General features: G+C 37.3%; 1 protein-coding gene across 1 annotated transcript; it reads right to left on the minus strand.

Annotated features, from left to right (window-relative positions):
• Positions 1 to 7,212: 7,212 nt before the first annotated feature.
• Positions 7,213 to 9,101, minus strand: FSHB (follicle stimulating hormone subunit beta). Its single transcript, XM_025879047.1, has 2 exons — positions 8,943 to 9,101; positions 7,213 to 7,443 (listed from the first exon to the last, which is right to left on the minus strand). Exons 1-2 carry the CDS (start codon positions 9,099 to 9,101, stop codon positions 7,213 to 7,215), a joined length of 390 nt encoding a protein of 129 aa, XP_025734832.1.
• Positions 9,102 to 16,360: the final 7,259 nt, after the last annotated feature.

Here is a 16,360-nt window from a genome sequence, read left to right on the forward strand (position 1 = left end):
CTTTCCAGGATCTGTATTGGAGCTTGAGAAAAAACTGCTAAAGGAGTAGACTATCTTAGTCTAGATTTTGAAAAATTATATTAAGATAGAAATAAATATATTCCACATGTGGGAACCTTTGAGGATTTATTGCTTAATAATTACACAATTACAATTTTTTGCCTAGTTCCTCTGTACTTTACCACTCTGCCTCGTCTTAAACTCTAGCATTTGGTCTAACTAATATTACCTCTCCCTCAGGGTTACCCTCTGTTTTCCCAGGTGAGTTGAGGCTTTGAAATAATTCCATTTGAAAGGCAGCATCTTATCCTAGTGTGATATGGGTTGCTGACTTCACTAAAAACTAATCAGTGACCTGAGGGTCAAATTTTAAGGTCTACTCAACTACCTCTACACGGACTCTCAAAATACCCTCACAATGAAACCTGTGGAGAAACAGTGGAGCATAGTAGATAGTACACAGGCATGGAAGTTATGAGAACTTTCTGAATCTTGGATTCCCCACTTAATATCTCTATGATCATACTGCCTCAAGGAAAGAGACTTTACCAAGGAAACAGGCAGGAGGCACTAGCTTGCCTATTTGTGGGGGTATTTTTACTGGTCATCAGGGCTCTCCAGTATCATTCCCTGAATCTACTTTCAGACTGAAAGATGAAAGTAGTTTCATTTAGGGAAATTGCATGCACACACACACATCCAGGCTCAAAGTTAAAATACTAATTGACAAATTTATTTTCCTTTTTTGACCAGAAGCTAGTAATCTAGGGTGTATATGTGATCAATAATAGATAACTAATTTTGTACTTGGTTCATGTGGATTTGTATGAAACATTATATTTGAGTTCCCTGAGCACTGTGGGTCTCTGGATTAGTTAAAGTAGCATTACCTGTTGTAAACCCTCAACTCTCAGGGGCTTAACACAAGAGAAGTTTATTTCTTGATGATGTTAAATCCTCTCAGAGGGAGCAGTTATGTGGGGGTGCGTGGGTCCTCTGGTCATTCAGAGATATAGGCTGATGGATGTTCTGCTGTTTTCTATACATGACTTCTAAGATTGCTTTAAGCAAAACAAACAAACAAATAAACAAAAAACCCAAAACAGCCAGGCAAGAGGGGAAGAGAGTATTATTCATTCATTTATGGAAGGGATTTATGAGCCAGACCTAGAATTAGGGCACATCATTTCTTTTTTTTTTTTAAAGGTTCTTTTTTTTTTTTTTAAAGATTTGTTTATTATTTATTTTGAGAGAGTGAGAATGAGAGAGAGAGAGTACATGAGAGGGGGGAGGGTCAGAGGGAGAAGCAGACTCCCCGCCGAGCAGGGAGCCTGATGCGGGACTCGATCCTGGGACTCCAGGATCATGACCTGAGCTGAAGGCAGTCGCCCAACCAACTGAGCCACCCAGGCACCCAGGGCACATCATTTCTAATAACCTTCCATTGGCAGGACTCAATCACAAAAACCTTTCTACAGGTGAGATTGGGAAAGGTAGACTAGTTATGTTCCCAAGAAGAATAAAAAAAAGGGTTTGGGGGAGCATATAACGATTTCTATCACAGTACAAATATCTAAGAACAAATAGAGTTTCATCTTTCTCCCTCATGTCAGACCACCTCCTTGCCTCTCCAAAGATCTAATCCATCCCTGAGTCCAATTCCAGGCCCTGATTTCCAGATGATAAAGTTCTCACCATCATTCCAGATGTGGCTCCTCATGTGCTAGCAATCCATGAACTAAAAAGACAAGTTATCTTTCTTGTCCCTCTCCACCTAGTATTCAGTGATGAAGTAGGGGCACTTTCACCCCATGACACTAATCACAATAACACTACCATTCATAAAAGGGAAGACTAGGAGACACAGCTCAGTAGATTAAGCAATGATCAAATCCTACTGGGCAAGCTTTATGAAATCCTGCTGACTTGGCATTTGAGGAAATTCCTTAATTGGATACTGATTCTTTTCTCTAGAGGAACATTTTTTTCCTTGTCCATTGTTCTCCATAGCTCCTGCCTCCACCATCCTGAAGGTTATTATTATCCATTATCTTTCATGGCAGCATTTAAAGTAGTTATGGAGGGCGCCTGGGTGGCTCAGTTGGTTAGGCGACTGCCTTCGGCTCAGGTCATGATCTGGAGTCCCGGGATCGAGTCCCGCATCGGGCTCCCTGCTCAGCGGGGGGTCTGCTTCTCCCTCTGACCCTCTTCCCTCTCGTGCTATCTCTCATTCTCTCTCAAATAAATAAATAAAATCTTTAAAAAAAATAAATAAAGTAGTTATGGAGAGTTGCCCTCCTTGGGGTTGTACAAGTTTAGTAGCCTACTTCCTGCTCACCAAGTTTGGGGACCCAAAGGTTGTTCAAATAATCAAAGGCATTTTTAGTCCAGTCTTTTGGTTTTGTTGCTAATCAGCTCTCTCAAATACTTTCATTTTGTTCCTGGTGCCTATAAATACATCTAAAGTTCTTTTCCTTAGCATGATTATCAATCTGGATTTATTTATTTTTTTGATTCCTTACAACTTAATGGTTCTACTATGGATACTATCTGAGATAAAGACCTAGACGGGAAGACCACACCTTAAATCTGTCTTTACCTCAGGACTGAATCTTACAGAACTTTGTTCCTCAAATCCATTTTATCTCTTACTATTTGGGATCTAGAAGCATTAAGCTTTTATAAACCTCAAGTCTTCAAATTCCTAGACTTTCTCCATTCCTTTTCATGTCTATTTCCAAACAAACTATCGGTTTAATAACTAAAAAGTAAAAGCCAATTCCATTAACATTTGAACTCTTTGCAAACTTTTTCCTTATAGGACAGGTTGGCAGACTTCTTATGTAAAGGTCTAGATTGTAAATTATTTTATTTTATTTATTTTTTTATTTTTATTTTTTAAAGATTTTTATTTATTTATTGAGAGAGAGAGAGAATGGTAGAGAGAGAGCATGAGAGGGAAGAAGGTCAGAGGGAGAAGCAGACTCCCCGCTGAGCAGGGAGCCCGATGCGGGACTCGATCCTGGGACTCCAGGATCGTGACCTGAGCCGAAGGCAGTCGCTTAACCAACTGAGCCACCCAGGCGCCCGATTGTAAATTATTTTAGACTTTGTGGACCATAAACAGCTTTTGTCACAATTACTGAATTCTGTTGTAGTACAAAAATAGCCATAGATAATTGGCTATGTACTAATAAACTTTATTTTTTAAAAAAGTTGATGGGCCAGATTTGGACTGCAGGCCCCAATTTGCTGATCTCTTCTTTAAAGCAAAAGGCTCTGTAGGCATGTGATTGGCCTTCATGTTTTACAGGTGAAAGTTTTACTCTGATTATTACTGTTGTACAACTAAGCTAGTGTTATATATGCTATTTTTTTTATTAATGCAGCACTCTACTTCCAGTACCAATTTATATATTATTCAAAATGTAAAATCATGCATTTTTTCCTAACTGATAAACCCACAAATGCCAACAGCTTAGCCCAATAGAAAGTTTCTTCACTGATCTAAAGTCTATCCAGTCTGCTATAAGGGTTGTTGATGTTGGGGCACATTACTCCATGCAGGCATTCAGGAATCCAGGCTGACAGTGGCTCTGTTATCATCAATGCAAAGCTTTCAAGGTTCTCCTGGGTATTGACATTCAGCTGATATAGGAAGAGAATGGATGATCACTTATGAGAGGATTTCATGGGCCAGATATGGAGTATCTCACAGTACTTCCGCTCACATTCCATTGACTGGAACATGGATATAACTCGATTGTAGGGAAGGCTAGGAAATGGAGTCCAGCTTTACAGCCAGGAAGAAGTAGGCACAGATCTTGGTGGACATACTGAATTCTCTGCCTCAATTCCTAAATGAATATTAATGACTGAACCTTGCACACAAGCTGTGTGACTTTAGGCTCAGGGCCCATCTTGCCTTTCTTATAATAGGCATAAAATCAGGATTAAATGTACAAAGCATATAAAGATGCTTTGTCACTTGTTAACTAGCAAACACTTTACATGTATGAAAGAACATAATGGACACCTGTATAGCATTCCCCCAGAATTATATATGTTAACATTATACCATATTTGTGATTCAGATTTATTTTAAGATATAAACATTATAAATGTAGTTTGAGGCTTCTTAAGTACTTTCCTCCAATTCTGTTCCTCTTTATCCTTCCTTACTACCATGAACTCAGTGTTTGTGATTCTTATGCACTGGCATCACATTTTTTATTACTTAAACTGGTCAGTAAGTCAGCACTACTGAATTCTACCATAGTCAGCCAGATCTCTTATGGGAGGAAAGACATGGTATTCTGGTTAAAGCATTCCAGGGGTGAGAGGCTTGAATTCATCCCTCAACCCTAATAGCCAGTCTCTAGGTATAGCAGCCTCTTGGGAATGAGGGAACAGAGAGATAGGAAGTTGAGAGGTAGTCACAGATCAGACCATGATGGGCCTCATGTGTCAGCTGAATATTAAGATTTTATCCTGAAAATGCAGAGAATTTCATTCATTATTAGACATGGTCAAAGTTGTGGTTTAGATGGATTATTCTTATAGCCAGGTGAGGACTGCTAAGAGGTTGCAAAACCTTTGTTGTAGTGCTAAGGAGAGAGAATATGGGCTTCAACTAAAATGGTGACCCATGGGGATAGGCCTTGTCTTCACAAGCACTTTGAGAGCTCACAAATTTTCTTTCTTGCTGCTTCAGAAAGGATTGTATTTCAGTTTGGCATGGGGGTGCCTCAAGCAGAAACTGCTGCTTCTTCCTAGCATTTTGACTTTGACCTTCTAAGCTAAGTTATAGAAGTCTCTCTATATCAAGATTATAGTTCTTCTGTTGGACTCCTAAAGCACCTTGCATTCATTATCTTTTTAAATCTTCACAGCAACCCTGTGAGATAGTTACCATTTTTACTCCATTTTAAAAATGAGGAAAGTGATGCCCAGAGTGGTTAAATAGCTTGCCTAATATTACTAGGAAGAGCCTAAGCTATGTTGTTTTACTTAAGTCTGACTTACTATCTTGATACCATCTTATCTCTTTCATGGCATAACAGCTAGGATTTACTGAGGAATTGCTATGTGCCAGGCACTGACTGTTCTAAGTCCTTTACATGTGCTATCCCATTTAATCATCCATACAACCCTTTGAGGTAAATAATATTATTATGCTCATTTTACAGCTGAGGAAACTGAGATCTAGAGAATTTAACTTGTTTAAGATGCTACATCTGGACAAGGTGATTAAGACAAGTTAACTCTGGAGCCATTGCCTTGTACTACCTCTAACGGGAAGGCAACTATTTTGATTTCCAAAAGTACGGGGAGAAGGAAAACACTATGCTATAGTTTAAAGCTCTTATTAAGCTTTGTTAATATAGCCCTAATCTCAGTGTGTCAAAATATTGTGGAGAATTTAACTATAAGCCACAATCAGTACCAGATTTGAATGGGCATAGCTTGATTACTGATATGTACAATTTTGCTTCAATCTTTGCCAAAATGACTTCTTAGTATGGCAGAGTAGTCACAGGAGAGCTAGCCAAGAGCTAGGAGGCCAGGGTTCTAATCCTGTTTCTGCCATGAATGGTCTTTGAGTTCTTGGGTGGGTCAATTAATTTCCTTAGATTTCAGTTGTTCCATTTCAAAAATTCAAGAAATGAACTAGAGTACTTCCAGTGTCCCCACCCACTCTGTGATTCTCTCTTTGCCTTTTTTCCTCCCCATTCCATCAGATACTGACTTCAAAAAATTACAGGAAACTTAAATAAGGAAACACTTCTAGAAATGCAACAAATTAATTTTAATATTTCCAAAGGTGAGGACAAGTAAATATTATAGAATAACTAGGAATTATTTTTAATATTCTTTCTACTAATATTATAAATGTAATTCATATTTTAGTCATTTGCTTATACATGAAAAAAATCTAAATCTATGACTCTGGGGCTAGCATCTTTTTTAAAAAAATAAGGTTTAAATAAATTAAACAAAACGAGTATGAAACAAGTACATAACTAAGAGAGGTAACACCTTGAAAAGAAATCAACTCATGAAATAGTTTTAATATTTATCCTCTTGAAAGAAACCGATTTGGGAGAACATGGAGAGACAAAAGAAAAGACTGATATACAGAAGATTCTAGAAAACAGGAGGTCCTCCACCCCCCGACTATTTCTTTATGAAAAAGCTATTTCTTTACACAAATGTATTTGTAGATAAGATAAATGTACTTACTAAGTTGACAAAATTGCTTTCAAATCTACTTTAACATCCACCTCTCTCTAAAGGAGTGGATCCTAGCCTGGAGGGCAGGGTGATATAGTTTTTTTTTTTTTCTCTACTTCCCAAAGGGAGTTTTGCAGGAACCTGACAGTATTTGTTCAATTTGTTTAAATGATGAAATAGATGTGGGCCTGGGAAAATAAGCCCATATTAACATTTCTTGTTTTTGCCCTTAACTAAAGGGCTTGGTAGTAATAGCTTAGAAATTCTGAGCTCTGGTAATCCCCATATGCACTGAGTGATTCAGCAAAATGAAGCCTATCTCAGTATTCCTTGTGACACAGGAGAGGGGAGGTGGAGCGAATACCCCTACTTCCATGGACTGATTGGCATTGCTGAGGGCAGCCTCATCAGCCAGCCTCCAACATCCTCTTTTGGTGTTTCCTACCTTTACCTTTCTGATTTTTACTTTCCTTAAGGAAGCCATTGTTGACTTTCTTAATATTAATTTCAGGCATGGTGCCAGGCATTGAGACTACGATCATGAAGATGCTGGCTCTACTCTTGAGGGCTCCAGAGTCTAAAAGAAGAATGCTGTATTTAGTCCTCTGACCCATTCCCATCTCATTTTCTTCCCCTGGGCCTAGGTAACTCTATCTCTAAGAGGAAGGGATTGCCTGAGAGGATTTCTACGATTATCAGGTAGGAAAGCACCCACATGTCTGTAAGTTAAGTAAGACTGATTAAAATTTATGGAATCCAAACCTAGGTATACAGGGTGGAGTGTTGAGAGGTGATAGGATCCTGGCCCCAGCATTCTTAATTCCTGGAGTTCCTTCTCTGCCCAGAGAGCAGAGATCGGGGGTCTAATGATCTCTGGGCCCCACTGGTTAGCCGCCTGGGCACATATATACACATAGACTTCTTGGATATCTTGGTCCTTCAGGACAAGGGTAGGTCACCTGAAATGTCCATTGCTCTTTATTCTTTCATTTCACTGAAGGAGCAGTAGCTGGGCCCCAAGCCTCTCACAGTGCAGTCAGTGCTGTCACTGTCACACCTGCCACAGTGACATTCAGTGGCTACTGGATAAGTATATAGGGAATCTGCCTGGTGAGCACAGCCAGGCAACTTCACAGTCTCATACACCAGCTCTTTGAAGGTACATGTTTTCTGGATGTTGGGCCTGGCTGGGTCCTTGTACACTAGATCCTGTGGAGTTTAAAAACAGGAGAGTTAGGCTAAAATATTCTGGAAGTTTCTATTTAGCATAATCAGAATGAGATGGGAATTTAATACTGCTTGCTCTAGCATTTACCCATTAAAGCTCACTTAAGGAATTTCTAACCAAGGAAATATGATCTCATAAATGTCCTATATGCTATACCACATTTCTTGGTTCTGGAAATCTTACAGAATATATGTCATTCCTTTTCCTACTCCTTACATCTATATCAAATCTTAAATATTTCTCAAACTATAGAGAAACTTTAAATATCAACATAGAAAAATGATGAAATAAAGCGATAGCAGAAATTTTAAGTTGATTTTTGTATTTAGTCGAAAGCTATGTTAATGACAACATGAACCATAAAACACTGAATTTCAATTTCTCAGAAAATATTTCCAAATACATTGTCCCCGTGTGTTTATAAAAAGCCAAAACACATGAGAAAATGTCAATACTTAGCTTAACATGACCATGAAGTCACATGGAAAATTTTAAATATTCCACTGTCTTGTAGATATTTCCTACCCCTAAATGCTATATGTTCTGCAGGGCTCTCAGTTTCAAAGTATACACAGTTTGCATATGAGAACTTTTAATCCAGGCAGAACGGGTTTGTTCCAACAGTTTCAAGTAAAATTATTTGCACCAAGGGAAGAAATTGGCATTGCTGTTTAACTTATTTCAATATCGTGCTATCGGGTCTGTTGATCAAACTCATTTACCATCCAATAAAATATATTTCATTAAAAAGTTACTTTCAATTGCAGTTTATAGGATGAAATTTTGCATAGATAACCAGGTGTTATAGGAGAAAAAAGTAAAGAAAATAAAGTAGAAACTCTTTACTTGGATTAATGCAAAAGAAACTGTGTGAAAACAAACTAGTGGTTTTATGCTTCTGTGCCTTGGTTTTCTCAATGGCATGAAGAAGGGAGTAGGTTTGCTGATTCATTTTGGTTCTAATAGTCCGCAAGTATGGATTGTGTTCTGAGGCTGCTTGTTGCCATTTATAATCAGGTGGGTGAATAAAACAATTTTTATAATATGTCTATTTGTGTTTTCATGTGGCTTGGAAAAATATATTTTGATACTATCTCTGTTGCAAAGAGATGGCTTCAGTTACACAAAATGGCTTTTGGGGAATATGGTAGGTCTATTATTAGTATGTGTATGTTTACATGTTTATCTCTCTCTATATAAAATCTACCATAGCACTACTTTTTTTGAAGTGCAGAGTTGGCATATTACCAAGTTGATCAGATCAAATCTGACATTTTGCTAGATTTACCCTAATCAAATCCAAGCCCAAACATCTAACTGATATCATGGTATTTAATCCCAATCATAACACAGACACTATTGACTAAGGGACTCATGGCTATTACTTGGGAAAGTTAAAATATTCATAAAGTAGGAATTAATGAAGCCTGCCTTGGACAGACCCTTAGCACCCTCACTTCTAGCAAAGCAGATTTCCTACCCGGGTGTAGCAGTAGCCAGCACACCATGTGGTATTGATGCTTATGCAGAAGCGACATTCCTCCTTTTCCACTGTGATGGTGATGTTGGTCAGCTCACAGCTCTTGGAGCAGATTGCTCTCCAGCAGCAGAAAAGGAAGCAAAATTGGACTGACTTCATCCTGGGCTATAAAGCAAACAATTAAGGCTCATGAGAAACCAAAAAAACCCCCAAAATTATAATCATGTAAGTTGACCAAAGCAAAAATAATTGATCTTCCCATCCTCCCCAGTCACATTTTGCTCCAGCATTTTTTTCCCTTCCCTTACTTCTTTCTCAAACATTTCTTCTTATTCTCCTTCTCCTTCATTTTTTTTATCAAGTAGACCCATATTAAGATCAAAACTCCAATATAGTGATTTAAGCAGAGCAGTATTTAAAGATCAGAGTATTTAAGTGATTATTCTGAGGATGGTAGTTGTGATAATCATGTTTGTCCCTTCATTATCATTTTAAGGACCATTTTTGTTTAAAAAATGAAAAGGAAATTCTATACTATAAAATTGGTTCATCAGTTTTAGCATTCGCTTTTGCTCACCTTTGTTTAAAATAAGACTATTTCAAGAGGCCAGGTGAATTGGTCTATATAAAGTTCAGTTGCTTGCTTACAGTGACTACAGTGTATTAACCATATTTAAGAAGCCGGGTTGACACGCATAAATCATCTACACAACAGTAGTTGAAAAAGGTCTAGATTTGTTCTCCAGATCCTGAAAAACCTATAATTTCAAAAGTAACTGTCACCACTTGTTAACTGTAAATGCCAAGACTCACCTTTGGTTAGCTGCCTTATCCGGGGAAAGCTGTATACGGAGTCAAGTCTCACTTCACCTTTTATACAAAATCATGTGCAACTAACACCTTGTGGATTTGTTGGGTATTAATAAGACCAATGTTAGCCTGAAGCTTGCTGTAAGTGAATCAGTGTTTAGGTAGACAGGGAGATCAAGCCTTACTAAAGTAGTCTAAACGCAGTTGATCAGGAAAAATAATGTTACCAGAGATGATGATTTTGTACAAATTAAATTTGATATAGTAGCACACCCACTCCTTTACCTTGTCAAATTAAATGTGATTCTAGGTTTTTCTTTTGTATCTTTAACTCAGGGAATTCAGAATCCTTTCCAAGTATTGCTTTAGCCCCTTTGAGGGGGTGCATGAAAAAGATATGGTTAATAAATTGTTCTGAGAGCAGCTTGAAAGCTGTAAGTGAAGAAACAAACAAATGGAAAGTCTTTCATGATCTGTCTCCTATCTAAAGTGTAAACTCTATTTCTCTTTACCTCCCGCATCCAGGTCCCCTAATCTCAAATATTATTCTTTGATGCTGTACTTGTAATTCTCTAAACGTTCTGCTGATTCATTTCTCCAGATCTTTGCAAATGCAGTATTTGTCCTGCCTGAAATATCTTTGTTTCTTACCTGTGTCTCCAGCATTGCTCCCATCCCTGGCAAATTTTCAACCTTCAAAGCTCACCTGTGAGAATTTAGGATGGGAGATAGAGGACAGCTTTAATAACTACCTTCTGTTTGCAATCATTAATATAACTCTGTTTCTCCCAGTAGAGTATGAGCTCCTTGGAAACTGGGATTGATTTAACAGATATTTATTATTTAAACAGTGTGGCTGGAGCAAAAGAACAATGGTAGAAATATTAGGATATGATGTCAAAGATAAAACAGGAGTCAAATCATGTAGGACCTTGGTTTTTGCTGTCTGTGAGAGGGGACCAATTGCAGGATTTTGAGTAGACATGTGGCATGATTTGATTTAGGTCTAAAAGGATCCCTTCAGCTGGTGTTTCGCTAATGTCGAGGAAGAAAGGTAGAAACAGGAAGACCTATTAGATGCTATTGCAGCAACCCAGGTGAGAAATGATATTTATTCAGACTAGTGTGGTAGCAATGGAGGTAATGGGATATAAAATTGATTCTGGATATATGTTGAAAGTAGAGCCAACAGAATTTTTTGACGGATGAATGTTGAGCATGAGAGAAAGAAAAGAGTCAAGAATGACTGAAGATTCTGGCTTGAGCAACTTGAAGGATAAACTTGCTATCAACTGAAATGGGAAGGCTGTCAATGTTGTAAGTTTTAAACAAAGATGAGGTGTTCCATATAGGCATGTTGTGCTTGAGATGTTTTTAAGATCTCTAAGTAGAATGATGAATCTAAATTTTGGGAGAAATATATTGGCTGGTATTATAAGGTATAAATTTGGGCATTGTCATCAACATGAGCCTAGAAAGAGATTACCAAGTGAGTGGGTGTAAATAGAGAAGATGGAAGGACTAATTTGAGCCTGGCATACTCCAACATTAAGAGGTCAAGGATAAGATGAAGGGTTTTTTTTGCTTCCTTCCTGAGAAGGGCCGCTGAGGAAAGAGAGGAATGGAGAGACTGTGTGTCCCAGAAGCTAAGAGAGCATATCAAGGAATGACAGCTGCGCTAAATGCTGCTGACAGGTTAAGATGAGGACCATGAATTGCACAATATATGTGGCAATGTGAAGGTCATTCATGTCCTTGGCTAGAGAAGTTTCTTTGGAGTGAGGGGAACAAAACCACGATTGGAGTGTGTTTAAGTTACTGGTAAGAGAAAAAAAAAGTTGAATATAGACAACTTTTTCCAGGAGTTTTGACACAAAGATGACCAAATAGATGGGTGATTTGGTAAAGTGGAAGTAGGGCAAAGATAATTTTCTTTTGATTTTTATGTTTTAAGATGGAAGGAATAACTGCATGTATATACAGTAATGCCAATGATTAGGTAGAGAGAGAAAAAATGACTATGTTGGAAGAAGAGAGGAGAATTTCTGAAGTGTTCTTGGTTGGAAAGCTTATCCCAGTATCAGGCAGGAGGCAGAGCTTGTGAATGCAGGTGCTGGTGGGTGGGGAGGTGTGGTGGGTGCAGAAGGTGGTAGGTGGTAGATGTGGTGAAAGGCTCTGTGCAGGCTGTCCTGTGATTAATTTTATTTTCTCAGAAAAGTTTGAAGTAAGGTCATTATTCTGAGAATAAGGATGGTGGATGAATTGTTGAGGGTTTGTAGGGTGAGGAAAAAATCTGAATAGTTGTCTGAGACTGGGAGAGGGATTGAGTTGGCAATGATAGGCATAGTAATTGCCATAGTAATTGCCTACCAGTTTTAAGGGCTCGCTTGAGGTTTATGGTTAAAAAGTTAACATAAGACCACCTAACATGGATGTGCATTTTTCTTTTGCCCAATTTAACAGGAGGGATTCAGGCTTATGGGTGACAAATAGTTGGATTTATCCAAGGTTATGATTTTATCAACATGTGTGACAAAGATAAAACATAATAAAGTCCTGGATATTGTGAGTATTAATTCAACATTTATGTAAGTGATATCTGGAATACAGAAATATTTGAAATCCCTTAGCAATGGGTAAGTAAGCATATTATCAAGATTATAGAATGAATAATTAAATTTCATATGATATACATTAAATGAAATATATTCATGATTCCTGGAAAATTATAAATCCTTTCAATTTTTCTAAAAGAATACTCAAAATGTTATGATTACACATTGTATTATGAAATGAACTCTATATTATCTATGTGTGTTCACAAAATATATTTATGTAAATATATGTAAACATAATGTGTTTTAATGACTAACATTGTGTAGTTGTATTTCTTCCTTATATACTCACTTTAAGATATGAACAGCTTCTTTTTGTTGAGTACCTACTACATCCCAAGCATTTAACTAAACACTAAATATGTGATCACATATAATCTTTACAAAAACTCTTTAAAGGAATTACTATTATTGCTCTTTGGAAGATTGGAAAACTGAGGCTAAATGACTTACCCAAGACTGTGGAACCTTTAAAGAGCAAGACTGGTGCTCATACCTAGGTTTCTTTGGCTCCAAAGCAGAGGGCAACTTGTTGAGCCCTGCTGACCTCAGTGGTTTATAATTCTTACCAATTCCATTAGTTAGAGTGGGGCCAAGACTGAAGCCATTCAAAACTTGGGCAGATATTCCAAATGTCTGTGTTTATATTTCTATCCATATTTAGGTCAGAGGTCTCACCAGATAACCTAGTTCCCTTTGCCTGTCAGGAGACCCCCAGACCTTTCTCCCAATTCCAAGCCTCTTATAGCCCATCTGATTAGTTTATCTGATTAGTGTATTTCCTAATTAGGTGACATTGCTCACACAGAGGTGTTGAAATGTTTTATTGATGAAAATATAGAGATCTTTCTTATTTATCTTTGTATTCCCAATAGGAATAGAATTTCTAATACACAGTAGGCACTAACACACTTGTTGAACAAACTGAAAAACAAATCCCTCATAGTTTCCCATTATGCTACACTGGTCCATAGCCTGTTTGCTATATCGGATGCATTCCTTGTTCTTGCTCTGTTCTGTTCTCTGTTTTGTGGGGCTAGGGAGGGTATGGGGGAGAAGGCCTCTGCAGGCTGCCTTTCCAAACTGCAATGTCAGTAGGCTTTGCCTCTGTGAAGGAAATTTGGAGAGCAAGAGGAAAGAAGTCAGAGTATTTCTCTCTACATTCTTCTTTTCTTGGCAGTAGCTACAGTTTCTCCCTGGGTCCAGGTCACATCAAACCGCTGCTCCCTCAGTTTCCAGCCTACAGTTTCCTTCTGTGAGGAAACCCCTCTTGTGACTTGAACTTCTGCTGGGTACTCTCACATTTTGGCTCTGGAAACCCCACTTGTGTCCTCTAATCCTGAGGGTAAGTGGGACTTCCTGCTGTTGCTGACCTTAGGGTTGCCTCATTTTCCCTGTCTGGCTTCTTAACAATTCTAATACTCGATAATCAACTCTCTGGATTAAATTCCCTCTGTTTTATATATTAGGGGTGACTTCTGTTTTCCTGGTTAGAAACTGATAACACCCTCCTTTATTTCTAGCTCTCTATTGGGTTTTATTAACTTCATATTTAATGAAATATTTAACATTATTCAGGGAGACCCTATGTCAAATTCTCACGTTATTGAAGCACCTCTCCATTTGAAGCATCTCCCCATTTCACAAAATCAGATGTATTTTTTTTCCTCTTCCTTGAAAGACAAAAGGTTCTGTTCCTTAGGCCTGAGATACATTTCTCATCTCCTTTTCATCTAAGCTACTCCTACAAGCACTATTACAAAATTTCATTTAGATGTAGCTTCTTCTAGGAGGCATTCACTCCACCTTACACAGTATTCATTACTCGCTCTCAGTCCAGTACTTTGTTTGTGTTCCCTTAGTTTCCAGTACTTATCTCAATGTTAACACTCATCACATTATATTTCAAATGTACAGCAGATTTCTCTTGTGAATTCTGGTGAACCAGTGACCTCAACTGTGTGAGGATCCCTAGAATTTCTACGTGTACATATACTCACATTCTTCTTTCATTTATAAAGAATTTTAAAGTCATTTTTAAATGTTTGGGTTTAAAAATAGAAAATTAAGTACTTATGCCATATTTTGATAAATTACTTGCTCCTTTTATGATCTGGTATCCTTTTCCTCCTTTTCTTTGCCTATGTGGTACATGTTTCATAATGTAAATTTTTAAAAAAATGCTTAATATACTTAAATAACTTCTAATTTAAATGTATCAATTTTAGTTATTCAAATTTATCTTAGTTACTTAAATTTATTTCCTTTATTTAAATTACAAAGTAATACGTAATATATATTATGGAATATTTCCATATAAAATGCTAATTTTTTATTAAGTTTTTACCCTAACAAATTACCCAACAACAATAGTATAGAGCTGCACTGTCCAATATGGTAGTTACCACCCACATGTGGCTATTAAACACTTGAAATACAGCTAGTCCAAACTAAGATGTGCTGTAAGTATAAAATACCCACTGGATTTCAAAGATAAATAAGAAAGCATATATACTATCTCAATAATTTTTGTGTTGGTTACATTGAAATGACATTATTTTGGATATATTAGGCTAAATAAGTTATTAGGTCAATCTCACCTATTCCTTTTACGCTAAAATGTAGTTACTAGAAAATTTGAAAATTTGAAATCACAGAAATGGCTCATGTTATATTTCTACTGGACAGCACTAGTATAGAACTTGTTGGCTAAATAAGTAAATTTTGACAGGTCCTAAGGTAAGTGGGACTTACCTTAGGTCTAATGGTCTAATGTCTGGCCCTTCTGTATTATACATTGCCACGTTAGATCAACTGATATAACTGAAAAATAATAAAGTGAAAGCCTATTGGTTGCCAGTGTTTATTAATATGAAGACACAATGATGCACTTTATATTTTTCAGTGATGGGGTCAGGAGGGTCAGTCTTCATATTAGCAGGTAAACTTCTTGTTCTTATCCACTGCGCAGTCAGATGGAACTTTATTTCATCATTTGAGGCAGTAACATACTGTGAACAATGAAACAAAATCTAATGCTCATCTCTGTTGCATTTTCTTTTCTCAGAGCAAGATGGAATAAACTGGCATAGTGTTCTCTTGACAGGAACTCTTTTAAACACTCACAATATTCCATGATATTGTTCCAGTAAGAAGTCAGTACATTTGGTATCAGTCAACTGATAATGCATGAAGCTAAAAATACTTCCTAGGCTTTATAGCAATTGTGTTTTACATAGAGTAAGCATTCAGTAAACACTTAGGATTTGATTTTTGTTTTGATGCTGGTTGGCAAGTTTCTAGAAACTAAAGTATGAAGCACTAAGAATGGGATTTACATCTAAGTAAGTAACAATATATTGATGCTTGATGTGCCTATGCTGAAAATAATACGAAGATAGTAATCTAATGATGGGGAAGCAGATTCCAATTGTTTTTATATCTTTTGTTTTAGGAGGGAATATCTTATATACATGTACAGGCACACATATACATATAGACATACATAGGAAAATGCTGACATAACAGTTTATGGTGCTTTCACAGCTTCCTTAAGTTCATGCATGTCCTTTGAGAAAAGTATTATTGTTCTCATTTTACAGAATACGAACATTTTTTAAAGTACTTACTCTATACCAGTGTGCTAAATACTTACCTGCATGGCACCATTGAGTGTTCTCAACAGCCTTATGAAGTATATGATTACTGTCATCTATGCATTATAAATAAAGAAATGAGTGTCAGAGCAGTGCATTAAGATGCCTTGTCACAGTAAGTAAATGTCAGAGCTTCAATTCCAGACTATGCAAGAAGACTCCAGAGTCCCTCGTATTCTTCCTTTGGCCATATAACTGTTTGCTAGACAGAATGGATCTAATGGAGGAGAAGCAGAATCTGAGCAAGGAGAGAGAAGAAAAAAGGTAAGGACACTTGAATGTCCTTATCAAAAAGCTAGATTCTGAAACCAAGTCAATGGAATAAAAAGCCGGGACA

This window comes from Callorhinus ursinus, unplaced genomic scaffold, assembly GCF_003265705.2.
Source record: "Callorhinus ursinus isolate GAN/ISIS: 27379988/994484 unplaced genomic scaffold, GSC_fseal_2.0 scaffold21, whole genome shotgun sequence".
Taxonomy (NCBI): Eukaryota; Metazoa; Chordata; class Mammalia; order Carnivora; family Otariidae; genus Callorhinus; species Callorhinus ursinus.

Excerpts from the sequence above, each read along its gene's own strand:
- FSHB (XM_025879047.1), bottom strand. The coding sequence starts at position 9,101 with ATGAAGTCAGTCCAATTTTGCTTCCTTTTCTGCTGCTGGAGAGCAATC. Across the intron at positions 7,444-8,942 it reads CTGGCTACTGCTACACCCGG|GATCTAGTGTACAAGGACCC; the intron begins GTAGGAAATCTG and ends TAAACTCCACAG.